The sequence below is a fragment of the Chaetura pelagica genome, unplaced genomic scaffold, assembly GCF_000747805.2.
Source record: "Chaetura pelagica isolate M959 unplaced genomic scaffold, ChaPel_1.0 scaffold29, whole genome shotgun sequence".
Taxonomy (NCBI): Eukaryota; Metazoa; Chordata; class Aves; order Apodiformes; family Apodidae; genus Chaetura; species Chaetura pelagica.
Window position 1 is genome coordinate 1,160,131 of NW_009970720.1, and position 26,361 is coordinate 1,186,491.

The 26,361-nt window shown below is 39.3% G+C and overlaps 1 protein-coding gene across 3 annotated transcripts in view; it reads right to left on the minus strand.

Annotated features, from left to right (window-relative positions):
* The window catches only part of MBNL2 (muscleblind-like splicing regulator 2), a 72,189-nt gene that overhangs the window by 16,786 nt on the left and 29,042 nt on the right, over positions 1–26,361 (minus strand). The window contains exons 2-8 of one of the 3 annotated variants that reach the window (XM_010006337.1): positions 18,171–18,335; positions 14,853–15,053; positions 13,568–13,831; positions 8,165–8,218; positions 7,305–7,458; positions 4,035–4,070; positions 2,369–2,463 (exon numbers count right to left, since the gene is read on the minus strand). In XM_010006337.1, the coding sequence (XP_010004639.1) occupies positions 2,369–2,463; positions 4,035–4,070; positions 7,305–7,458; positions 8,165–8,218; positions 13,568–13,831; positions 14,853–15,053; positions 18,171–18,335 (969 nt within the window). The remainder of the gene's footprint in view (positions 1–2,368; positions 2,464–4,034; positions 4,071–7,304; positions 7,459–8,164; positions 8,219–13,567; positions 13,832–14,852; positions 15,054–18,170; positions 18,336–26,361) is intronic. The other 2 variants (XM_010006339.1, XM_010006338.1) reach the window with 2 other exon arrangements.

Consider the following 26,361-nt stretch of genomic DNA (forward strand, 5'->3'; position numbering starts at 1 on the left):
CCTACTCTCAAATACACAGATTTTTACAGCAGACTTTAAAGATTTGCAAGGACTAAAACAAAGACAGGAGCAAGAGGAAAAAAAGACAGTGATGGCACATGCTACAGAAGTCAATGAGAAAAGCTGCTGAGGTGGGACCCATCTCCTCCTCGTGGTGCAGAGCTTCAGTTGTGCACCTGTGCTCCTTATGCAACAAAAAGAAAGAGGCAGGACACTCCAAGGGCAATTTACCTTGCCCTCTCATGGACTTGTAGAAAAGCAGATGAATGGATGCCAAACTTCCAAATGGCTGAAGCTAAACAAGTGCAAACCCATCCCTGCGTTAAACTGCTTTTTCATTTCAGCATGGAGTTACATGCATACAAGCACACACAAATATATGCGACTCAATAAATACACCTCAACAAGTCCTGTTAAATTTACGATTATGTACTCCTCCAAAGCAAACACAATCTGCACTGGGGAAGGAGGGGCTCTGCCTACTGTCCTGCTAGTTGTGCAAGTGCATGAAGGCACACTTACATCTCCCCAGTGGCACTAGTTACTGTGCAAAAGTTTTCCCATTAACTAAAGGAAAGAAAAAAAAAGAAGTCTGCTTACTGATCTATTGTAAGTGTACATGTATTTATTTCAGCCACAGTCAGCCCCTCTGGCGCTCAGGGGAGCTGATGGTGGAGCTGCCCTGGAGGCACTCCAGCACTGGAAAGGGTCCCCAGCCCACCCCCTCCCCAAACCACTCCGTTTTCTCATAGTTCTTGGCACCTTTGAGTCCCTCTGTCACTTCTTTGGGATCCGAAAACTACACTGGATAACACCAAACAATTTTCTGCTGCAGATGCTGTTCTGGGGAGGACAGTGAAACGCACCACTTTCCTGCTGCACTTTCCTCCTTGTCCCAAGCATTTTTTCATTAAAACAAACTAGCTCTCAGGAAAGAACACACAAAATGACAACCCCCTTCTGATGAAAACTCTAGAAGAACAAACACCACAATGCTGGCAAACAAGCCTTTCAAAAAAATAAAGAAAGGGCTGGTTTGTGTTTCTTTAAGAAAGTAGAGTGTATTTCAGAGGTAGTATATATTTCCTAAATTAATATAAATAAACTCTTGAGGCAACTTCTGTTTTTCCATGGGATACTTAAATAGTTTAGGGACCAACAGTAAAAAAAAACAACAAACAAGCAACAAAACCAATCTGCTGATATAACACTATCAAGCAAAACATTTTCACTGATTTCTTTGTACTTCCTTGGCAGGTGGAGGAGAATGAATCAACAGGCGAGTGTTTCTACTCTGTCTACTCTTGTGGGACTGGACAGGAGCAACACAAGGAAAGGTGATGGGGACAAAGCCCTTAGCTTTCACTTGGTGAGCAAATCTGCTTGCTCCCTCCTCAGTTTGACCTCTCAGACTCTGAGGGAAAACAGCTCCCAGGTGGAAGTGCCTGAGCATGGTCCTGAAGCAACAGAAATGCCAGAGCAACCCAACAGCTGTGCAAACCTATCTCTGGTGGGAATCTCTCTAGCTCCAAAGGAGGAGTGTCAGAGCCACACACTTTGAGCTGCAACAGATAGGTCTTCCCTGGGAATCAGGTCCTACGGGAGGAGGCGGAAACCCTACCGAAATGAAAACTGCCATTAACATAACAAACAACAGAAGAAAAGGAGAAAGTATCATCTTTCTTGCCTGCCCCTGCCAATAACCCGAGGGGTTCTCTGTAACTATGTCCTTCCTCAGGGAAATGTAATTCCCAGGTTAAAGATACACTTTCAAACTTAGAGCAGGCATACTCACAAATATCTGGAGTGCTGTTTTGATCACTAGCATTTACAGAAGACATAATTTTTTTGGTTTGCTTGTTTCTTTTTTCTTTTTTTTTTTTTTTTTCCAGCTACCTTGTCCTGCTTGGGATTTTAGACAGCTTTCATGCTTACAAATGAGGCACTTCCACACACTGCATGGAGAAGGCTCCGTTAACACACCTGAATGTTTGAAACCTGTGATGCTCTTCCTTTTGAACTTAGGAGTTAATAACAGACTTTTGTGAGTAGTCCAGTGCTACAGTGGTTCTAACTCCAGCTGGGTTAATTACACAGTAATTAGGTACAAACATTGCAACACAAAACACAGCTACATCATTATTTGCAACAAATGTTAACTCTAAATAAGTGCAACCTGTCCCACAAACACTTGCTATAAACGACTTAAAAATAAAAGTAAAATTTGATGGGGTAAACACAGAAAAAAAAAAAAATTCTCCGGGAGAATTTTTTTTGTTTAAAATAAAATAAAATAAATAAATAAAAAAATCTCAGCACTCATTTAGAGTTCGGGATCTTGTGAAAGAAAGCTTTAAAAGGAGCAAACCTGATTTGCTGTGGCTGTTGCGGCGAAGGGAACACTTGTTGCAGGAGTTGTTGCTGCAGAGACAGTGGCGGCCGTAGCGTTGTGCATCATGGGTACTTTCAGGAGGGGAACCATGGAAGCAATGAACAGGAGGGTGCAGCATTATGGTAAGAGAAGTGGTATTTTTGGCATGGTGAATATCAAGAGCGGGCAAGCCATCGTCATGGGTTAAACCGGCAGATGGCATGCAATCACAGAGCAAAGCGAGAAAGCGTGGCGGAGGAATCAAAAACAAAAGGGAACAAAACAAAACAAAACGAAAGAAAAAAAAAAAAGAGGGAAAATAGCTTATTACAAGTACAATTAAAGGAAGGTTGTCAACACAATCGGCGATTCCCAGAAAAAAAAAGCGTGCAAGGACCATCAAAAAAAAAAAAAACAAAAAAAAAAAAAAAGAGGGAAAATAGCTTATTACAAGTACAATTAAAGGAAGGTTGTCAACACAATCGGCGATTCCCAGAAAAAAAAAGCGTGCAAGGACCATCGGAAACACTGGCGTTAACTCTTAAGAGGAGGATTGACTTGTGCAAAGAGGAGGCCTCTACCTCTCCCGTTACTCGGGAATTTGTTAGGTGGGCAGCTTGTCTTCTCCCAGTAGGCACATAAAGCACTCCAAAGTAAAATTCTGCTGTGGCTTGTACTGGGCAAGAAACTGATGTTTATCTTAATTTTTAAACACAATTAAAACCCAGATTATTTTCATGTATCTTCATTTTGAAGTAAGCCAGATACTCGCTGTCTTCCTTTATAATCCAATTTAAGCATTTTTTTCTACTAGCACTGCATAACTGTTAGACTTTATCAGAGTTAAATTACCATCCGCTTGGAGGCAAAAATTAGAAGAAGGATGATAATAATTTTCCTGATTTAAATACTACTTCGTTTGATTTTAAAAAGCAGGGTTGATTTTGTGGAAGTTGCTACTTTTGCTCATTTTAAGAATGCATTTTAATCAGCATCTTCATGGTAGAATTACTAACTTGATATTTTAAAGGCTTGATATTAAAACTGAGTACTCCCAGAAAAAAAAAATAAAAATTTAGAAAAATATCACTGGAACAGGGCTACAGAATAAAAGAAAGATTACTCTTCTTTCTCAGAGGTTGTTGCATTGGACTTCCATTTTTGCATGCCCAAAATATTACTTTGGAGCTGAAAATATACATTTTAAAGAGGGACAAGATTAAGATACTGGGTTTCATCAGAACCTTTGTCGATCAAAGTAGGCATTTCTGGGAAACGCTGATAAAACTTTCTAACACACAGCAAAAAGGAGAAATAGGCACACCACTATGAAACTTTAAAACACTGATGAAATTCGCTGGCTTTTCCCAGTATTTCATTATTTTATAGTACTAGACAATATAAAATATAAAGGTAAATAAAACTTTGAAAACGGAAAAACAGACTGGAATTCATGGTATTGAGCTTTTGCAGTGTAGTTGTTATAGCAGGTGACAGCACATCTAAACTGCAGCTTTCATCTACAGATCTGCAAAGTCAACCAAAAGGACAAGCGAACCTTCAATTCTAGTAATTGTCTAAATCTTGCCTAGGATTTTTGAAACAAGTGAATATACATCATATACAGTACAAAAAGAGATCAATAAAGAAATTTGGAACCTACCAATACTGGTAGCGGGTGTCATGCACAAAACTGACCCTGTGTGTCATGCAATGATAGGTGAAAAAAGTGGATAAAGGGAAGAAACAGGTTAGCTGTTTAGAGTTAACATTCAAAGTGAGATTCAAGCACACCCACAGAGAAGTAAGTTAGTCAAATGAAACTGTAAGGTCATTCATGGTTTTGCTTTAACACAAAAAAGGTGATTATGTTCTTACTGAACCTTAGCACACTGTGTGACTTTTGGCATATGTTTATGTGTAAAAACAAGGTACATCATAAACTTTTTAATTTAGTACTTTTAGCTTTTCACTTTTGCACCAACAAGTTTTCGTTTTCAGAAGTTTTTAGAAAGGTCTCTGGTTAACTATCACTTTATTTGGGGATTTTAGAACACATTGTGTAGCTCAACTCAACACTGTGCAGACCAACGTTCACCAACTTTTTGATGTGCAGAGGAGAAAGAAGTTAAAACAGAATACATTTCTGCAGGGGCTTTGCAAAACTTGTGTGTTATCTTAATGTATTTGTTCTTAACACAACACCTAAGGTGGAGAGGTGCTTCTGACCAAACAACACACTGCTGGAACTAGTCCCCAAGTTAAACAACTCGAAGTCTGTAATGATTTGCAAAAAGCTCTCAGCACACTTCTGAGACTCTCTGGGAAGACTGCTCAACTGCTGCAGTTCAATTTTGGTGCCTGGGAAGAAGAAATTAAGAACAAACCAGTGTGTTTTCAGTATCGTGCATATAGTAAGGTGGTGGAGGAGAGCAGTTAAGGAGACTAGTCCCACAGAGATGCATATTTGATGCAAAGACAAATATCCTTCCTGTATTACTGCTTAATTACTACTGCAGCCCCTTCCCAGACTCTCGCAATAGCAGTGTAACCATGAATGACCTTACCAAAGAACAGTCCCCGGAGAATACACAAAGTTCCTCCTCTAGAGGCTATAGAAACACTAACAAACAGCAATGGAAGAGAGAAACGATCTGTTGTTTTTAAGATCATTCACCAAACAATAAGGAGGAGGTGACAAAGCAATCAAACTGATGTGAAACAAAGTGCAGAACTTTGGAGGCAAGCCATGCTAAATCAAGCCCCACATTTTTTATTAGGAGAGTGGTTAAGAAAGCAGAGAAGTTATATAAAACAATTAAGTTTTATATATATTCCAGCAGCAAAACTTGTCTTAAATTTTAACTTAACACACGCACACACACGGAACACATTTGAAAATCATACCAGTTCAGAAAATATCACATAATTTAAAAAATCCAACAGATAACATCATGCAATGCTCCTCAGTCCTGGGTGGCATGACAGTCCTTACACCCACCAGACCCAGCTTCCCCAGGAAACAGGGGAATATTGGACATAGTTAAGGAAAAGCTCATGACACCCACTTATATAGTTGGGGTTCTGATTTCCTAACCTCCCCCGCACCCCACTTCTCTCTCTGACATCCTTCTAGGTGCTGATGGTGTTCACTATGAGGAGAAGGTTCAGCACTGTGAGAAAAGTTTTCCAGTCTGAGCTTGGGCTCCACCCGCCATGTTAGCCCTCTGTTTCTTCTTGTTTTCATGCACGTGTTTTGGGGCTTGCCAACAACCTGGCCATTAAGGTTTGGTTCCAAGATTCACCCTTCCTACCATCAGACATTTGTAAGATAAAACTGTAATTACAACCATTAGCTGGAAAGTGGGATGGACAACAAAAAGCACAATGAATGAGCTACTTAAGGAAGCATGAGCACTCCAAAAGTCTGGAAAATATCCAAATGCTATTTCACTGAGAATGGGTTAAACTACTGTATTTTCCATACTTAATTTAAAATCCTTGGCAATTGCACATACTAGTGAGAAGCCCTGAAAGGGAGTGCTTCAGAGAAGGGATAATGCATATCATACTGCAAATTCTCAGGGTTACAAAGTAAAATAAATTTCTGGAAACTTCTGTATGTTTGTAAGCACAGGGCAGTCTTCCATTCATGTCCAAGTAGGCAGTTTTTCAATTTAGTTATTTTGTCAAACACTCCCATAAACGTCAGTATGTTTTCTGCCACAGATATTCTGGTGCACCAATGTGCTAAAAATACAGCATGCTCTAACTTACTATTATAAATACAGGGGCAGGCTCCAAGGTTGTTACTCAGGCCTTATAGCAAAATTTCACAAAGTCAAAGCCATCTGTGTTTGTTTTTATCTTAAAAAACATATGGGAATGCTGATAGATAGGGAAATCATGATGTGTTGTGCTTCATTCCTTGTTTAACCGACATTATTTCCATAAACTAAAATAACGTAGCTGAAATGTCAAGTGCATTTGCAAACACATAGTTTCAAATGATTCTGGAAGTTCACACTTGCTAACATTCCGATACTAAAAGATGTAATTTGGTAATTACAAATGAAATCACAGAATTCATTAGGCAGGATGTTTACCTTTGGGAAGTCTGGAGTGGGGATGACTGAGATAACAGAGAGGGTTATGTTGTTATTGCTTACATGAGCACCTAGCATGTGGTTTCTCTCGCAGTGTTAAGGGGAAGGAAGCCCTGCCAAATGCCACAGTGCAGCTCAAGCCATCTCTGGATTTTTACAGAGTTCTGAGCACTGAAATGCAAATCACATTCGCTCATCTTCAGATCACCCCCATGAGGAATGATATCACCAGCTATTAGCTGCAAATGCAGTACTGGTGGTGATCCAAAATGAAAACCATGAAAACACATCCAATGCCTCAAAGCCCTTTAGCACGGCTGCGGGGAGCGATGGCGTTTGCCAGTGCTTCCAGGCAGGCATGGATGGGATGGTCATGACTGGTGCTCCCCTTCTTGCTCCACTTGGGCACGGCTGGGGGAATCCTCAGAGCACCCGGGGGAGCAGGAGGATGCACCTCAGCACGCTTCCCCTGGCATCTCTAAAGCTGTTCCCAACATTTTTGTCTGTGAGACTTTGCCCTCTTGTCTCCTTGGAGAGAGCTGGTGGATAAAAGTCAAAATACATCCAATTTAAGGTAGAAAAAAAGGGCCAAACTGTGGACAGGGATGAACGAGGCTATGAAAGCGAAAAGCAGCCTAACGGCATGTTGAAATTTCTGCTTGAAATCTCGTACCTTGCAGGAGGAATTTAAATACCGTGTAAGTATCTGTGCAGACTCCACCTCAAGCAGGGCAGGGAGCATAGCAAAACCTTCTGCTAAGTGCAACTGCCTGACCTGGAGGCTACCCTGGGGAACACAAAACTGGTTGGATGTGGGTTCAACATACCTGTTGGGATAAACGCTGCATGTTGCTGCAATTGAGCATTGGCAAGAGCCTGTTGATAGTGCAAGACACTGGGATTGAAAACGGCACTGGCACCATTGCTTTTTTCAAGTGCTTGTCTCTTTGGTAAAGGGTGAAGAACACCAGGAGGAAAGGCCTGTAAATAAGGAAGTTAGTTACAATGGCATCGTTTTTAAGAGGTTGTCCATAACATATACATAAATACAAAAACTTATTATTTTTTAAAGCAGCTAAAGATGCCTCGCCATGCATATTAACTTAAAGCACAGCAATGTAAAATGAGTGAAATTTTGTTACTGGTAGCAAAAGCGTGGTACTATTAACCTAAAACTGTAGCAGCACAACTACTGAAAAGAAAGGCCTTTAAAGCAACAAAAATGGCATTGCCTTTAAATAGGTTTTCAAATATCAGAGGGAGAAAAAACCACTTGTGTTTCATTGCCAAGTATTTTCTGTTTTAAATTTAAATATCGTTTCCTAATATTATACAGATTAATGGATTACGTTAAGTGTTTTCAATTACAGAAGCAGTTTTATCTCAATTCGACTTCTCATGAGAGGACATTTAAAAAAATGAAACCATGTTAGGAACCAAACTAAATCATCTGTGTTTATTACATATGAGAATGAGATGGATAAATAGACTTTCTGGTAAATTAACAAGTATGTGAAATCATTTCCGGTTGATGTTTGAAAGTAAAGCGATACAAATTTCATTAGTTGCTTCTCTGAGAGAAAACAAAGCAAAACAAAACAAAAACAACCAACCAAAAAACCAAAACCCAAAACAACAACAAAAATAAAAAGCTACATGCAAAGCAAAAGGTGAAAGGTCAAAGTACCAGGTCTACAGTTGCTTCGAGAGGTCGCTTCATTGCTTTGGCAGTCGACTGAGTCTTTTAATAACAGGCAGCGAGCACATGATGGCAGTGGGCCAATGGGATTCAAGCGAATTAACATACAGGTAAACAGCAAGCAGAGGTGCATCATGGGAACGGCATTGCATTTGTGGATAGGTGAGAAGGAAAAAAATATTCTGAATGCAATATACAACATACAAAACACTAGGCATGCACAACAACAAAAATGTCTTCTAAAGAAATGGATATTACATTTCGAATTAGTACCGAAGCAAAAATGCATCTACTATACCTTAGTTAAAAGCATATAAGAGAGTAAAATATAGATGTTTGAAATTCAGGAAAGTTGAGTAAAACAGCAGCTTGCAGACACTATTAAGCATCATATAAACACTTCACAGAGATGCAGAAAATTGTAAGGATATGCCTATAAGAATTCCTGATAAGTTAGTTAAGTCACATTTCAAAGCGGAAAAATCAATTTGGAAGGCTACGTTTTCAGATACAAAGCACTAGTGAAAGTTGTAATGCGTTACAAATGCTATTAACATCAGTGCTTGCCAGGTGAGGGTGTTTTTAGTTATGAGAAGTGAGTTATTCAATAGATTTGGGGTTCAATAATGAGAGAGGTTCTCCTTTGCCAATACAAAGCAGAATAAGTAGTATGTCTAGTTACACTAACTTATCATTAATTCCTTTTTTTCCCCCTACAGCTGGGTCATTTCTGTAGATTTTTTTTTTCCTCAGAACTTACCACATTACATTGAGAGGGAAAAAAGTCTTTGAGAATTTAAAACATAATTTCTAAATTCTGCTGCAACCTTCAGTACTAGCTTCAGGTTCAGGGAGCAAAAATACTGCCCTCAGTTCATAAGTGAACATTAATGTATGAATTATGATACTAGTCCAGCATTATTAATTTTTAAAATAAAAGATTTAGGCATAGTACATAGGCATAAACATATAAGCATACTTCCATAATAAGATCAAACTTATGGCTGATACAATGGCATTCTGTAAAAAATGTTTTCACATAAAATATTACTTTCAAATTATAGTGTAAATAATTCTTATAAACCCTCAAAAAGGAAAGGAAGATTTAACTTGAAATCAGAATTTTTACTTTCTTTTTTTAAACACAGGCTGACATTTAGCTCTTTTTAGGATATGCAAACTACATTATGCCTATCTTGACATCAGTATGTGGAAATAGGAAATAAAAGTGGAAAAAACGAAAAGCACAAGGCACAAAATGCCTACCAAGAGCTTACAGTCACAAAATCAGCTAGTGCCAACAGGATATTTTACAGGATAACCCTTGCTTTGCTATGCCCTGTTCCTGGCTCTGTTGCACCTACACTCCATAAGGCTGCCCAAAGCCCTCCCCATCTCTCCTTCAGCACACTTCCAGATTACATACCCTGATCTACAGGACTTGCTCATCTGTCTGGGTCCAGGACTCGGACACAACAAGAAACACCTGATGCAAAGTGAGGATCTGGAGGGCCTTCTTGTGTCTAAGCTGTGCAGCTGATGTGTGGTACCTCACATGGGGTACATCACTCTGTCTGCACGGGGCACAGCCTCCAACCCACTCTGCATCCACCATGGATGGAAGTCTACACAAAGGTGAAGCACTACAACTGAACTCTGCATTATGCAATGATGAAGTCCACAAATTCAAATCAACATCATTAAGAGTAAAGCATTTCAATTAACTACCTTTATTATCCAAATGCAGATCTTGTCTGATCTCACTTGTTAACTTATTATCTCTGTGTTTATAATTGCCTCTCTCCACTTGTCCATGCTTTTCTTAACTTCATCTCTCTATTTTTGAAGCTTTTTGCTCTTTGGCTTTCCCTTCATCTTCCACATCAAGGTCTGTCTCACAGTTTTCCCAGCCTGAAGGCTTTAACTTGATCTGTTTCTAGACCTGCCCATTAACCTTGTTTCCTTGTAGTCTCCCCCTCTTTTCAGGCTTTCAGAATGTCTGTCCATTTTTCTGTTCCACCTTCATTTTTTTCTTTCATTTTGTCCTGATAATAAAACCTCCTTTGCCTCTTTCTTTTCCATCAGGTAATCTGCTCAACAATCGATCTCTTACATAACTAACAACTGAAAAAAAATCAATAGCTACGGACTGGAGAGGAAAATGCTATAGAAAGGAAATAAAGATAATTTTAAAAAATGATCAAACATATTGAGGTATAGTATTTCTCCGCCGCACGTCACACTGGTATGGTATAATGTCTCCTGGAATATCAGCAAGATACATCCAGTGGAGGTCTGCATAGCTGTGCAAGGAGCAACTGCCTAAACTCAAATGCAAGCAGAAAAGCACATAAGAGGTGGAAGCAGAGACAGATGTCTCAGGAGGAACAGGGACACAGCCTGAGAATGCAGGGATGGGTTAAGAGAGCCAAGGACCCCTTGAAGTTGCATCTGTGAAGGGATGCAAAAGGCAACAAGAAGGGCTTCTTCAAGTATATCAGCTAAAAAAGGAAGACTAGAGAAAATGTGGGTCTGCTGCTGAAAAGAGCAGGTGACCTGGTGACACAGGACATGGAAAAGGCTGAGGTACTGAACATCTTCTACACCTCAGTCTTTACTGGTAAGACTGGTCTTCAGGCCAGTGGAAAAGTCCAAAGTGAAGAAGATTTACCCTTGGAGGAGGAGATTGAGGCTAGGGAACATTCAAACACACTGGATGTACATAAACCGATAGAACCTGACAGGATGCACCAACAGGTGCTGAGGGAGCTGGATAACGTCTCTGCAAGGCTGCTCTTCATTATCTTTGAAAGTTCCCTGCAACTGTGCAAAGTTTCTGAAGCCTGCAAGAAAGTGAGTAACACTCCTGTCTTCACAAAGGGCAAGAAGGAAGGTCTGAGGAATGACACGTTGGTCAGTCCTTGGGAAAGCGATCAAGCAAATTCTCCTGAAAACCATCTCCAAACACATGAAAGCCAAAAAGGTGCAGCAGGGAGTATTCAACATAGATTTATAAAGGAGAAACTGTGCTTAACCAACCTGACAGACTTCTACAGTGAGACTGGTTTGGTGGGTGAGGGGAGAGCAACGGATGTTGTTTCTCTTGACTACAGAAAGGTTTTCAAAACTGTCTCCCATTTCATCCATATAGACAAATGTATTTAGTATGGGCTCCACCCTTGGAGACTTTCAAAAGCCAACTAGGCATGTCCTGGGCAATCAGTTCTAGCACACTCTGCTTGAGCAGGGGGATTGTACTAGGCAATCCCCAGAGATTCTTTCCAACACCAGCTATAAGTTCATATTTCCATTTAGGCTGTACATCCTTCAGTGACTTTTTATGCTCTCTGACACACCACATGAATATTTGGAGCTCCCTGAGTAGAATGATAGATGACACTGTCTTCTAACATTTTAGCTGTACATGGTCTATAGCCCCTTTTGCAGTGTCTTTCCCCTTTCTTTTTATTTCAAATGATGAGGTCAACTAAGATGTCTGACTAAAAACTCCTAAACTTCAATGTACAGAAATGCAGATAGGGCATTTTCTGAAGGTCCCAGAATGCAGAAATAACTGACCTTCAGTGGTCTTATGAGCTCTGCCTACAGTGCTCTAACCCTACCCACAACGCTCACCTATACGAGCACCCTCTGGATCCTTTCTGTAAAAAGTAACTCTGAATTACAGGTTCCTGCCTTCTTCTCCTGTGTCATTAGAATGCTAACACTTCAGTTCTGTTTCCAAAGATGCTTCATCTTGCTTTGAAGCTAATGCAACTCCAATTATAGCTTATTTAAAATCAGAGGATATATATCCAACCACTGAAGCACAAAAAAAAATTAAAATAATCCTCTTTCTCCTTTCTTCATTACTAAATTGCCTAGAAATTTTACATTATCTAAATGGACAAGAAATATTGCACAATAGAAGCTAATTAGAGTGATGTTTGTTTTTTTTTTAAAATATATCTTCTTTAATTTCCAGATAGTATTACATTTCTGCAAGCACAGGAAAGTTTAACTAAAAATCATGCAATCTGAAACAGAGACTGGGGATACAGGAAGAGAAAGAATACTAAAACCTTAAGAAATGTTCTTCTGTTTGGAGGTTTACTTTCTTGCATGTCTTACATTTTGTCCCTCAAAATGTCCGGTCTTTGCTAATTTGCTGAATACAATAGCTTGGGGTCGTTATATACTGTACTGTATTGTGTTTCTGGTAGGCTTTTAACCCAGAGAATAACTGCATTGCCTATAACTATTGTATGCACTGCCCACAAGTCCACAAACCACATCTGCTTAATTATTTGTCCAATGCCAGCAATGAGGACAATGATTCTTTGATTTGCTGCCAGCAGTTTGGTCTCCCTAGTCAGACCCTGCATCCTCAATTTATGTAACTTTATCAATACCATTCTATTTAAAGTTATCAACTTTCCTGGTAGCAACCATAAGAGAAATCCAATACTGATAAATGGATGGGCTGACTTGTTTGAACAGTTTTAAGCAAGAGCTTAGAATATCTGAAAATAGAAAGCCCTCAATCTCTTTTTTTCTGCCTGTAGCTACTATGCTCTTCCTTAATTATTCCCATTTAGTTTACTACTTTTAGATGCCGTAATCAAAGCAGCTTGCCCATGACAATGGGAAAAACAAGAAAAGTCTCTAGGCATGAGATTTATCTAATCAAAGTTCAACAAGATATAGTAAACTATTTTCAGTCAGCAGGGACAGGTGTTGCATCTACAAAGGGCAGCTCTTTCTCATTCTCAGACAGGCACTAATAGTAGATCAGATGAACTTGCTGATTTTCCCCCAACATCTATGAAGTGAGACCAAGGTGGCTAGGCTAGGCTCAGATACCTAATTGTCTGGCATCTAAGGTGGGGTGAACTGAATCTTAGTACGTTTCTTTTCTACTGCTGATCTCTGAGGCAAAAGCTCTCTTTTTGCTTTTCTTCCTTTTCTTCCAGATTTCCACATGTACATCCGTCATCCAAGAGCTAAAACAGCGTATGTGCCCCCTGTTTTCCAGGGTATGTTAAAGCTTATCAGTTTTGTTTCTGTTTGGAAATATGAAATGCCAATTCAACATATAATTAAGGCAGAGAACAGAAGTGGTATAGAGTGTCATTTGCTTCACTGTCTTGGATAGAAACACAGCACTAAAATAAGGGCATAAAGAAAAAAAAGTGCTTCCTCCCATCAAGCAACAGTAGTAATTTTATAAAGTTTTGTATTTTACCAAGAAAATAAAAATAAAATAAAATAAAAAAGAGGCAAAAGAGAAAATAAACTATAAGCAAATAACATTAAATTGAAGCAAAATAGGCATCAAAGAGCTTCTGTCCACAAAAAAAAAAAAAGGCAGCCATATATGCCAGCACTTACCATCACAGTCGCAGCTGCCGCAGCTGCCTGGGCTGCCACCGCAGCCTGGTTGGCTTGGTGTTGCGCCGCTTTGATTTTGGCCTGCAAATGTGCAGGAGGGTGAAAATACTTGCATTTCTCCCTCATGCAACGACCTTTTATGTAATCCATACACACGGTTACGGTGTTGTCGTTTGTGTCAATCATTGTGCTGTCTGCCGGGTGCGCAAAGCGGCAATCAGTCTCTCCACGCGCACAGTTTCCCCGCTGGAACTCCCTGCACACCTACGTGCAAAACAACACGTGTTTGCAGGGGAGGAGCTCGGCGCCATGCGGAAGGGCAGAGAGAGCCCTGCACCCCCAAAAGACAGACCTAAATGAACTTGACATTCAACAAAAGCGTTCCCAACTGCCTCTCCTTTTTCCCACCTAGGAAACAGCGAGGCAGGGTACTTAGTGAAGTAACCGCCCTTACAAAACTAATTGGGAATCCCAAAATATTCAGTCCCTTTCTGACCACACTTCCTACTCTTGCAGCTCCACTGGTAGGGAAGGAGCTCCTCTCACTGAGGCCCGGGGAAGATGTGCATCAGACACGCTGCATTTTTTAGAGAGTCCACAAACAAAATGCAGAGCCTCCGTAAAAATAATTTTCAAAACAGGGCAGAATGAACACACTGATTTTCCCAAGAAGAAACGTGCTCTAGATGCTGGCACTTAAGACTTTTGGGAAAGGATATTAATTTCTGGAAAGAGCCATTTGGCTTTCTTGTGTGCTTGGATCAGAGCTTGCCCTGAGCCCAGCCGTGGGCAGGTTCTGCACATAGCTGGGGGCTTGCCCCTTCAGCCTGCTGCAGGGTTGGTAACATTCCACATCTCCATTTGTAGCTCAAGGCTGAAGTGGTACACCATTCCCCTAATATTGATCCATAATGCTATAAAATTTCCCTAATATCAATGCATAAAAACTGCGACAGAATTAATGCTGCAATAAAAATGTGCTTGTTAGATACTTCATCAAGGCACACCTTTACAGGCATGCACACTTGAAGTATTTTGGAGGAGATTAACTTCATGAAAGATGAAGATTTATATTGATCTCTGTGTACTAAACTTGAGTCAACTGCTTTAAAAATAACAGTACTTAACTACCACTGAACTGCCTGGTTACAAGGTTTTGGGGTTTCTTTTTTTGTAGTAACTAAAGTTAAGCATGGTATCTAAAACAACAGAGATTTTCCCTCCAGGATCCTTCAGAGAGCCTAAGAGAGGATTGTAATTCTAGTCACGGCAGTGTCTACAGTACCTCCAGCTTATCAGTCCTGAGGAGTTTCTGGGTAGCAGTTGAACCAGGGACTGAAACCGGTGGACTTCCAGGAACAATGACGGGTGGTGTGGGTAGGATCTCAGTCGGGACTAAGCCAACTCCTGGTGTTACTGGCGTTAGGTAAGGAGCAAAGCTAATAGCCGTGTTTGTTCCTATTGTGGGACCCACCGGAAATGTGGGCTGCAAAACGAAAACACAGACCAAGATTTAAAATAAACCCAACCCCTTCCATCAAGAGCTTATTAGTTGTCTTTTGTGAGTTCTTTCTGGCACTGATTGATTTTTCTTAATCAAAAAATGTCAAACAGCTGGCAAAACATACAACATCCTCTCTTCTTTTAATCACGTAACACATTCCAGCAGCATACTAAGAAATGCACTTTATAGCTCTCTTCTTGGAAAAGAGGCTGCCAATGCAAAAGGAGTCATACTTTGAACCCAAATCTCTATGGAGGTCCAGCTTATTTTGCAGGCTTCTTTATGCATCCAAAAGTAGAAATAATAGAGACATTATTGCTTTTTCTCAGTAACTTTGTTTTTCCATGAGAAAACTGGCTATTTTTCAAAGTACCAGACTTCATGGGTGAAGTATTATTAACTGTATTAAAGCCATATTTCTAATAAGAGTATATATAATTAACATGGCATGTAACTTCCATCTGTTGCCATGCTGTATTTTGCCACCTCCTGCAATTATATGTGCTACTATGGCTCACATATTGAAAAACCTCACCTTTGCAAATGTTTGTGTGCTCAGCTGTCACCAGTGGCAAGCAGAATAAATATTATAATCTCAGCTGGACACAATATTTAGAAAGGGATTATTCAGGCTTAGCTAGAGTTCATCTTACAAAAAAAAAATTTGATTGGAAGGAATGATACAGGTCTAAAAAATCTATTTAATTCCTTCCTAGAGTGAGTCAGTGAAGTTATGACCAGAAGAAAGAGCACTTGTGTGATGCTTAAATGCAGCACTACCAAGGCAGAATGGTGGGTTTGTTACCACCCGCTCTATGGGTGGGGTGGAGGCAAAACATCACCATGGTCAGACCTTGAAAGCGCTTTAGTTCTGCAGAGCTGACATTTACCCTGGAGAGCTATGATTATGAATGAGGAAAAACTATGCAGGAAAACAGGACCAATCTCAGATTGGCTTTGTAAAAACTTACGTTCCTAAATAAACCAGCAGCTAGAAATTAACAATAGCAGAACACTTGGGAAATACTTAAAAAATACCTAATGAAGGAGGACCATCTTTCGTCTCAAGGTGGCCTGTTGTTGGAGAAGGGAAACCACCCATGCACAGTAAATAGAAAATAAACAAGAAAAAACGTAAGAGCTAGAAGGTTTATTTCTAACTGCTTGGTTTTTGTGATTAGGTTAGCTGGGGTTTTGTTTGTTCATTTGGTTTTGGGTTTTGTTTGTTTGTTTGTTGTTTTTTTTTCTTTTGGAACCAATTACTAAATTGTAAATTAATATGAGTTAGTACCAAAAAGATTCTTTGAAGAGTAGACTAACCAGGATACCCAGCTGTCTGGAAATGATATCTACCTGCCCTAGACAGTTAAAAGTGAGTAATGCTCTGGTTTTATCAGAGGTCAAAACTGCTTCATATCAAACAGCATGGTGGATATGCCAAGCACAAGCTAAATTCTTTAGAGCATAATAACGAACATTTATATGAAACAACAGTTCAACTACGTTCGAACAATACATGCTATGTAAAATATAAAGAACAGCTTTATATGAGCTATAATTTTAATAATAAATCCACATGTCAAATGACTTCTGTGGAATTTTCTTTCACTTTTTATCCATTTAGTCAAGGCTGAGTCATCTTAATCTGGCAATTTTTGGAGGACAGAGAAATAAAACCCATCTTTTTTATTACAGCAATCAGTACAGAAGGCATTACGTCAATGAAACTGTAAAGTTCAAATGATGAAATGGATGAGAATAAAAAAGTATAATTTCAGCATTTACTTTTTTTTTTCTTCATAATATCAAGAGGTGAAATGTATTACTTCATGAAAACGTTTTTTGTGAAACTCAAGCAGTAAAAAAACCAGGAAATACCAAACATATGATGCCAATATACCAAGATACATTTTGATGAACATGTACCAAAAATTCAAGGATTCCTGACACCCAATTTTTGTTCATGCCTCCCACCTTACAGCAGATGTTTCAACTCTAAAAACACACTTTCAAAAAGGCATCTGGGATGAACTTCCTGTGACCAAATACAAATTACTTCCTCTGACATGCTTACACCTGGGTCCTGTGACAGCCCATGGTAAAACAAAGGAACTTTAAAAAACCAAATAATCTAATCCAAATGCAGACACCTAAAACAAGCAAAGCAAATTGGAATTAGAAGTGCCTGTTTCTTCTGACAAACTATACACGGACATCAGAAGCCCAGGGTTAAGTTGATGCCAACACTCAAGATGCCTCAAGTTAGAGAAAGAAATCCCACTCCAGTGCCTCTATACCATGTGTTCAGATTAAGAAAGCATTATTAGCAGCCATGTGTGAAAAATTTAAATCAGATTACTTGCCTAGCCATGCTTTGGAAGTCTGGTATTATGAGGGCAGCTCAACCTCAAAAGCAGCCCAGAGCTATTGATCATTTTCATGTATATCCAAGGACACTGCTCATGCCTGCAAGACTCTAAGTTTTATGTCCCTTTCTGGATTTGAAGTGTCCCAGGTACCATACGCCTCAGATAAAATGCTGAGTTTGTGAAGTGCATGCACCAGCAATTCAGTCTTGTTCTGGGACACAACACATTTCAAGAGAGCAAGAAAATGCAACCCAGAATGACACTAACCTTTGCTCCTGGTACTGAGATTAAATTAAAGTCTATGTCAAACCCATAGTCTCCTGAGAAACTTTGCATTCCTACTCAAATAGCTTACTACCGAATTATCATTATTATTATTATTATTATTATCATTATTATTATTATTATTATTATTATTCACATTTTCATGTCCAGAAAGACTGCATGTAAAACCTTGCAAAACTAGGCTAAACCTGATGTGAACTGCTTGAAGGAAAAAAATATAACAGAGAAAAATAAAAAGGCAAATTAGAGTGGGATAAAAAAATACCAATACAGCAACACTCTATCTTCAAATGTAAATATAAATGAACGTATCTCTAGCATCTCAGCAATTCCTTAAGTCAACAGATGGGGACTATTTTTATTGATACTCGCTTAGAGAACTTTTGCAGGCCAATATGGTCTTCAACTTTACTTACCAATAATACCATCAGAGATATATACTTACCACTGGCTGTAGTGGTGTCCCTGGAAACATGAACTGCATTTGCTGGGCAAGCATTGCTGCTGCAGTTTTTTGTTGGATTAAGTTGTTCCTGCCATTGATTTCCAGTTGAGTTTTTAAATGTGTCGGTGGGTGAAGGTACTTGCAGTTCTCCCTTGTACAACGACCCTGGTGAAAGAAGTAATACCAATTGGTCTGCTGCTTTTGATGATTGTTTAATGCCTCTGAGCAAAATATTACACCACAAATTAAGCAAAACCTAATGAAATACAGGGTGTTTCCTGGGAACTATGTAGCAAGCTGGGAGGAGCTGGTGGCTTTGAGCTCTGCCTCAGCCCACTAGCTCTGATTGATCATTAAGGCTACTGGTCATGAGAAAAAAGAGGAAGGCTTTGAAACAGCATTTTCATTGTTAAGTACAGATTAGAGCTATAGAAATAATACTCAGAGTATTACCTAGTCTGCCTGAACTGTCTCTAACAGTATCTTGGCTAGAGTATCTGGTGTTACAGTAACATAAATATTTTTGTAAATTACATTGCATTATAGATAACAGATTTAAACTTTCTTCAAAAGAAATGCAGCTTTTAAGCACATTAAAAGAATGACTCTGTGTTCATGGCAGTAAGGTTCTAAAGTGGGCACTTTTTGCTCATGTTCTCTTGTATGTTCACCCTTATTACAGTTCACTGCTTTCTGGCCTCCTGTTTTTACTACATCAGCACAACTTTCCACTATTTCCATTCAAGTATAAAAGAAGTCAAGTTGGTACTTTTGCAGCCTAAATTTAGCCACAGTGCATGGAGCTAAATCTGAAGGTACACAGCAAAACGAGAGCTCCTGATCAGCTTGAAAGCAGTTTTTAGACAGTTAAGAGACAAGAGGAGTCAGTAAAAAGATGGATGGACAGCTGCTCCTGAGGTGACTTGTGTTGGAGGAGATGGACTTGGAGCACACCTCTACAAGTAGTGCCTGCTGACAAAATGTAGGTAGAGCAGTGTAAGATGTGCTGATATGTTTTCTCCCAGAAAGGGAAACCGTATGGTGCTCCAGTGGGTTGTGCAGGTGCAGAGCAGGACTGTTGAGATCAGAAGCTCCATGATGACACGGCTCACAAACAGTCACACAATTTTAAAACCTGTGACCAGTGGACCTAAAGCATTAGTAGTCAATCTGCATTTCACACACTCAACTTGTAGAAGGTAAGACTGTGAGACTTTTTGAAAAGTGCTTTTTAAACTTTCCATTCACTGGCACAAGGCCTTTACAGTTTGTAGCCAGGCAGGAATATCCTCTTACAGCCAAGAAAATATTAAGATCCCTATGCAAGAACATCACATGGTAGACATGTACACTGATTGTGTATGCATATGCACACACATGCTGCTACAAAACCTTCCATATGCTTCTAATCTCCCAGAACAGCAGTGTTAATGTTACACTTTTGACTCAGACACCAAAACACTGCTGATTCTGCCTCTAATCTGCTGGAAGGATGTAATGACCACCTACACAGGAGTAAGTTAAACATGTCCAGGAAGGTTCTGCTGCAACAAGGCCTACGGGAATGCAAACAGCTATTTCCGCACTATTAAAACTATTGAGAACAGCCCTTTCCTGAAATGTGCCTGGCTGATGCTTGGGAATATGCTAAATGGTGGAGCCCAGAAGAGTTCAAGAAAGCTGAAAATTTAAGAAAAAATCTCAGCACTCAGAAGTACTTCTTGGTGCTGCTTCAAATGAGCTAGTGTAGATGCAGCCCTTTTCAGGACATTGTGCCTTCCTTTTGACTTTTGGTGTGGGAGGACTAATGGTGTCTGGTTTAACAAAGTACAGAGAAGGAATGTTACTCTGTCATCTGGCATGAGCAGAAACACATATGGTCGTGATCTGATGGACACAGAAGAAGGCTAGCTCTTCCATTCATGGGCAACAAGGTCATCTCCCTCATAATGTTAAACTGGAGTGTGTTCAATGCAGGCAATGAGCATATGCTTTTGTGTTGGCTCATGAGGCCAACTGATTAAGACATCTTTAACTGAGATCTAAATCTATTTTGTGTATGAATGGTTCATACAGCAAATCTGAAAATTAACGCAGCAAAATCAACTCAAACCATTTGATCAGACTATTTCTATCAAACCTGACAGAAATATCTACCTTTGGAAACAAAAGTGCTCTTCAAATAAGGATTAAGAGCAACTCTCAAGCCCAGTGGCTTTTGAAGTACCTTAAGCCTGGAAGGGCCTTCAGCCAGCCCTCCACTACCACCTCTGAAAGCACACAGCTACTATATAAAATCTCTTCAAGCTCTGCAAATCAATCCACAGTGCACAAAAGATTGGTTATTTCAGAAAACTTTCCAAAATAATCCACCCATACAAAAATGTACTGTCCTCTCCAAATTTATTAATGTCTGTGCCTCATTTACTAGTTTTTTTGCGTTCCTGGTTAGCAATGAATGTACTTTAAAAGAGCTGTGTGGCCCCGTCATGCTACTATAGAAAGTGCTGTAAACAGATCAAGCCTTGTTGAAATTAAATGACCCAAAATAAACCACAGTGGAATGAGCATTGAAAATAGTGAGCAGATTAATCCAGCCCTAGCTACCAAAATTAAATAATTCTGAGACCAGCTTTCACTTTTTGGAAACAAACCTACAGTGGTCACCAGAAAACTGCTACAAGTAAGTTTTTTTCCCTTTTTTAAACAAAGGCTCCATGTCCCTTTTAAGTCCTGATGATACTAGTTTCAGAAAGGAACAAGGCTGTTTGCCAACTACACATCACTGCAAGACCAAAAATTCAAACTTGTAGCATCATCTCAGTCAAATGGATTTTGTTTATTTAAAAAAAAAAAAAAGCAAACATGAAGTCCAATGGAGATGACAGCACATATCAACCAAACAGCAGAACAGGCAACTGTACATTGCATGGAAGTGTATTTGACATGTTAGTTTGGTTAACATCTACATTAAGAGTTGACTTGCAAAGGTTTTGGGAAGTGCTACCCAACTGGCTTAATATGAAAACCACATCCCTTAACAAGCCATGTCACACCACTGACCTCATTTTTTTAATTTTTTTTTTTTTTTACCCCAATCAATAATTTTCCCTACTAAGAACATAAGGTAGTTTGCCTAAAATCAATGGCACAAGACAGCCCACAGATTGGAGTATACTAAAGAGCTGAGCACGTGCTAAGACTTATAATTTCAAAATAAGCAAAATGAGGCAAGTGCCAAAGTAACACCCTGCAACTTTGCATATTAAAATACTAAGAACCCATTTCCGGCCTACAAGGTGTATGGTCACATGTCTGTCTTGAATATTTGATAAATCTCCAGTTTTTTTTCAGCATTTTACTATTACTCTAATAATAACAACAACGATAATAATTCATCCAGGCCCAGGCTGGGAATTGCTCATGCCTAATAATGAGTTAGATTTTACTTTCTTTTACTTTTACTTAAAAATAATAATTTTAATTAAAAAAATCAACAAACTACAACAAAACAAGACAATGTTACTTTTGCTTCTTAAGGCAAAAGACAAAATGCATCTACAAGGACTTCACTCGAGTACTAAATTCTGCTTTTAAGGTGGGGGTCAATACATATTCTTAGGATGCCTATCATAAAACTCCCACTAGTAAATTTAACAGCCCAAATCTATACAGTCAATCCAAAACTGCTATAAGACACTTTTCTGCAGCATAATGTGGTGGGTTTGTTTTTTTTTTTCGCAAAGGAAACTAATTCAGTTTGGAAGGGACCTCAAGAGGTCCTCAGACCAACCTGCTCAGAGCAGGGTCAGCCCTGGGGCCAGACCAGTTGCTCCAGGTGGGTTTTGGAAACCTTCATGGGTGGAAACGCCACAACCTCTCTGAGCAATCTGATCTACTCCTTACATTCAGTCTGAATCTATCTAGTTTTGGCTTACGATAGCTGCCTCATGTCCTCCCACCATGCACAGCTGTGGGGAGCCGGGCTGCACCTCTGGACAACCTCCTTGTCCTTGAAGGCTGCTCTTATAGGAGGAATATCACCATCCAACATTGTCACGTTACCTTCTGTTAGCATGCCTGTCTCAGAGCTGAACCCTGATTGACATATATTAGTTTTTTAAAACCATACCAGCTAAATGGGAAGGCAGCAGCCATAGCTACCTGCCATCCTATCAAAGCAGCAGTGTTACCCATCATCAAACCAATCAAATTATTTGTATTTTCCTTAAATATCTGAAACAGGGAAAGTCCAGCTTGAAGCTGAGCATAGAAATTCAAAGTTAATAGAAGTAATTTATTGATACTGTAAGTGGGAAGCAACAGAGCATTCCTCCCCCACCTCACAGCATAGCCTAACATCTGCCATGGGACACCCCATTACCTTTAAAAGACAGGCTATTTGATAAGAAGCAGAAAGAGGGAGGCCTGCATCATTGCAGATGTCTGTCTCTTTTTCTAACCTTGCACTTCAGGGTGCTTCCAGCTCCACCCCTACCCCCACACACCTCTGCTCTCCCTAAACTCCCAGCTTCTTCCTGTTCCCCATCTCCATCCTTCCTTTTCCCCCAGAACACCCTCCCACCTCTCCTAATTACACACCAGAAAACAACTCGCATGATAAACATAACTTGTTCAAGCCACACATGTCCTGAAGGGCCAGCCAAAATGTGTATGTGCACGGGACCGGTTCAGTGCATGCTCTAGCCTCTTCCTTAACGGGGCAGTGATTTGGGTCTCTCTATTCTACTCAGACAATGATTTTTTCACAACTAGCAAGAGCTTTGCAACATGTCTTTGAGATGTCTGTTTCTATCAACTTTGCTTGAAATTGGCCAGGGTGTAAAAAAGTTATTAGGGTGCAAAGATGATGCTGGTAAAAATATGGATAGAGCAATTATGCAAAATCTGATTCCTTAAGAACACATGCTAAAACTAAAAAAATGCAGATGAAACTGTATGATCTCTCAGGACTAAGTATGCCACCTTATGGGAAAAAAAATATATTTAGCTTCCAAGACACAAATGGTTTTAGAAGGTGTCTGGCTTTAGAAGAGCAAAAAGATTTTCTGGTTTTCAGCTGGACACTCTGAAAAAAAAATTTGCACATTTCTGTCTCAGGCAGCTTCAGCAAACATGCACATGCTTGTAAAGATCAAGTCACATTTTATTAAACTAATGCACTTGCAACTGTGGGCACCGGTTAGCTAGACATGACCTGCTTGATACTGACATTAGATACCTGATGATATTACATACTGTCCAAACCTTGGCAGAGCAGAAGCTAGCACAGGCCACTGCCCAGGGCACTGGCAGCACACAGCAAGAATAGCCACAGAGACAGCAGCGTCAGCAGCCGTGGAGGTACCTAAGCCATAAATATTCCACTGGGAGAGTTTCTGACAAGAGCAAAAACTATTTTTTCTCCTTTGGGATTCCCCCTCAGCAGCCCCTCAGCAAATTTTCATTGGGAATGTGTGTGGCCTCACCCAATCAATTTAACAATCTCACCGTTGCATAAATCAGGAACTTCTCCATTCCAATAATCCCGGTCTCCCTAGTGCTAAAAATAGACCCAGTCAATAGGAGGGCAGGGTATTTTGAGACACTTAAGCTTCTGCTCTTGTCCACAGACAGGCACACTAACACTACTGCCCCAAAACATCCGGTTCAAATTTTATTTTTCAAATACAAAAAAAAGGGAAAAAAATAATCTAAAGAAAACACTGTGTACTCATACACAGAGAGGGATGATTCCTCTTGTTCTACAGGACTTCTATTTATGCATTTCCCTAGATATTTTAGTACATGACAGCTCAGTCACCACCACCACTTCTAACACCCAAGAAAAACCACTAGACTCCAGTTTGGAATATGAGTTAAAAAGTATTTTCCATCTAGCATAACAATGTGGGAATTCAATTTTCCCATGCATCTCTATCAGCTTCCTACATTCCCTCAGAAAGTAAAAAACCAGACACCACACCTCCAGTAAAGTATTCCCTTTGCACTTGCTTTGAATATGTAGGATCTCTCACAATCTAGGTACCATCTCACACAATCTGTAGGACGACACATGCCTACAGAGTTAAGCATATGTGCAAGGACTTAGGGGATTTAGTTAAGCCTTAAGAATGACTAGTCAGATTTTTTAAAATGTATCTTAGCATTTTATTTCGTCCTTGAGGTATACAAAAAAACCTTCAGACTTTTTTGAATCTTGATTAATTCCACATTGACTTTCAAATATGCATGCCCATGATTCCTTTAGCCTAAGTAGAATCATAACACATTTTATATAAAGAAACAGAGATCAGAATAAGATCCCTTATCTTGAAAATGAGACATATCTGAAATACTTGAGAAAAAGAAAAATAATTTCCAAAGTATCAAAATGTACTAAGTAATAGAAATATTAAGCTTTCGATGGTTGGAGAGTTCAAAAGCCTTGAACTCCAGTCATTGCCACACACCTCACCAGCACAAAGACTTCAAGGAAAAAATGTATTTCAAAAAACCTCAAGCATCTCTTACATTATGCTTGAAATACTTCAGCTGTTGGATATGTTTGCCTGGAAAATAAACAAAACTCAAAAAACCCAACAAAAGCAACTTAGCAACTTTGCTGAGAAATTAAGTCTGTATTTCTAAAGTCACCTTGCAAGTCCGCCCACCAAAGTTAGTGAGTGTGCATACATATTTATACACACCTACACACTTCCATTCCAAGAAAAAGTAGAAGGCAAATTCATTTTCTTACTTTAAAGTAGAAAAGGAAAAGAAGGAAAAAAATTCTCAGGTGACTTCAGCTCAACTCAGTCTCCAACAAGGTAAGAAAACTCAATAGTTACTCTTCTAATGTTTCCTATTATTTGTAAGAAACTAAAAGCTGGTAAAAATGATCATTTTATTTAGAATTAGAAAATGAGAACCACCTTGTAACTGACAGAAACAATAGAAAAATACTGAAGAAAAATTGAAGTCTTACAAAAAGATGGAATGTCTGAATGATGTAAGAGTCCTAACACTAAAGACTTAATAGGAGATATTTATTTAAATGGAAAAAGACAAAATGTTCGACTGAAGAGCACATTTGCAATGCACAAAGAGCTCTGAGTCTCTCAAGATGCTCTTTCAAATGAATGTTGAGAAGGATGGCTATAGAGAATGGTTTAATAATCTGCCTTTTCACTATCAAGGGAAGTGTACTCAATATTAAATTGCTCGGAAAAACTCAAGCAGATATTGCAGACACCAAAAAAAGAGATGCTTATGAAATTGTAAGTAATTTGACAAATATCTTTGAGATTACACTAACAAATAAGACTAAGAAAATTCAGACAAAGAAACAATGGCTGAATATAAATTTATTTTATTTGTGTTTACTGCCTTGAAAATAATTTTAAAATAAGAGGGAAATAAAGATTATTTCTTCCTCAATTATGTAGATTCTTCTTTTTTTTTTTCTTCTTTGTTTCCATTTTTCCCCCTCACTAGCACTCAAAATCTAAACCAGTTATTTTTACATTAGTATCATGTTTGGCTACCAGCATCAATCAGCACATCACAAGCACCTGTGGACAACCCTTGAAACAAATCTTAACTCTAATGCATACAGGCAATTTCCAGAGAACAAGAGGCAACCAATGCGTAGCATAAGGGAACACCCGACGGAACAAACAAAGCAAGCAGAGGGAAGCATGACCTCATTTAGTCAAAATCCCTAAAATATCTGCTATTACATGGGTGGTGAGATCCTTCACAGGATGCAAAGATGCCTTGTGCAGGGCTCTAACAAACATGCAGCTCCTCCCGTTGAAGGACTAGTTGCAGCTTGCCACGCGACTCAAGATGCATTGCAGTAGCAAAGTGGGGATTTAAGCTCCCCAGCTCTGCCTGTTGAGAGAAGTCAACGTATTTGCAGATTCCTGCATTATAGAAAAAATGTCTAAAATTTTTACGGAATATCACAATAAAGCATTACACACAGTTAACAGATGGCTGGGCAGCTTTAACACAGCCACTCATCACAAGGAGTGAGTATTTTCATTGCAGGTGCAATTGCAGGTGGGACCACAAGTAACTTAAGGTGACATGGATTTTTTGCTGATAAATGACATACTGGACCATTGAGTTTAACTTGACTGAACTGTAAAAGCAGAAGATAAGAGCTTGGAAGGAAGCCATGTTT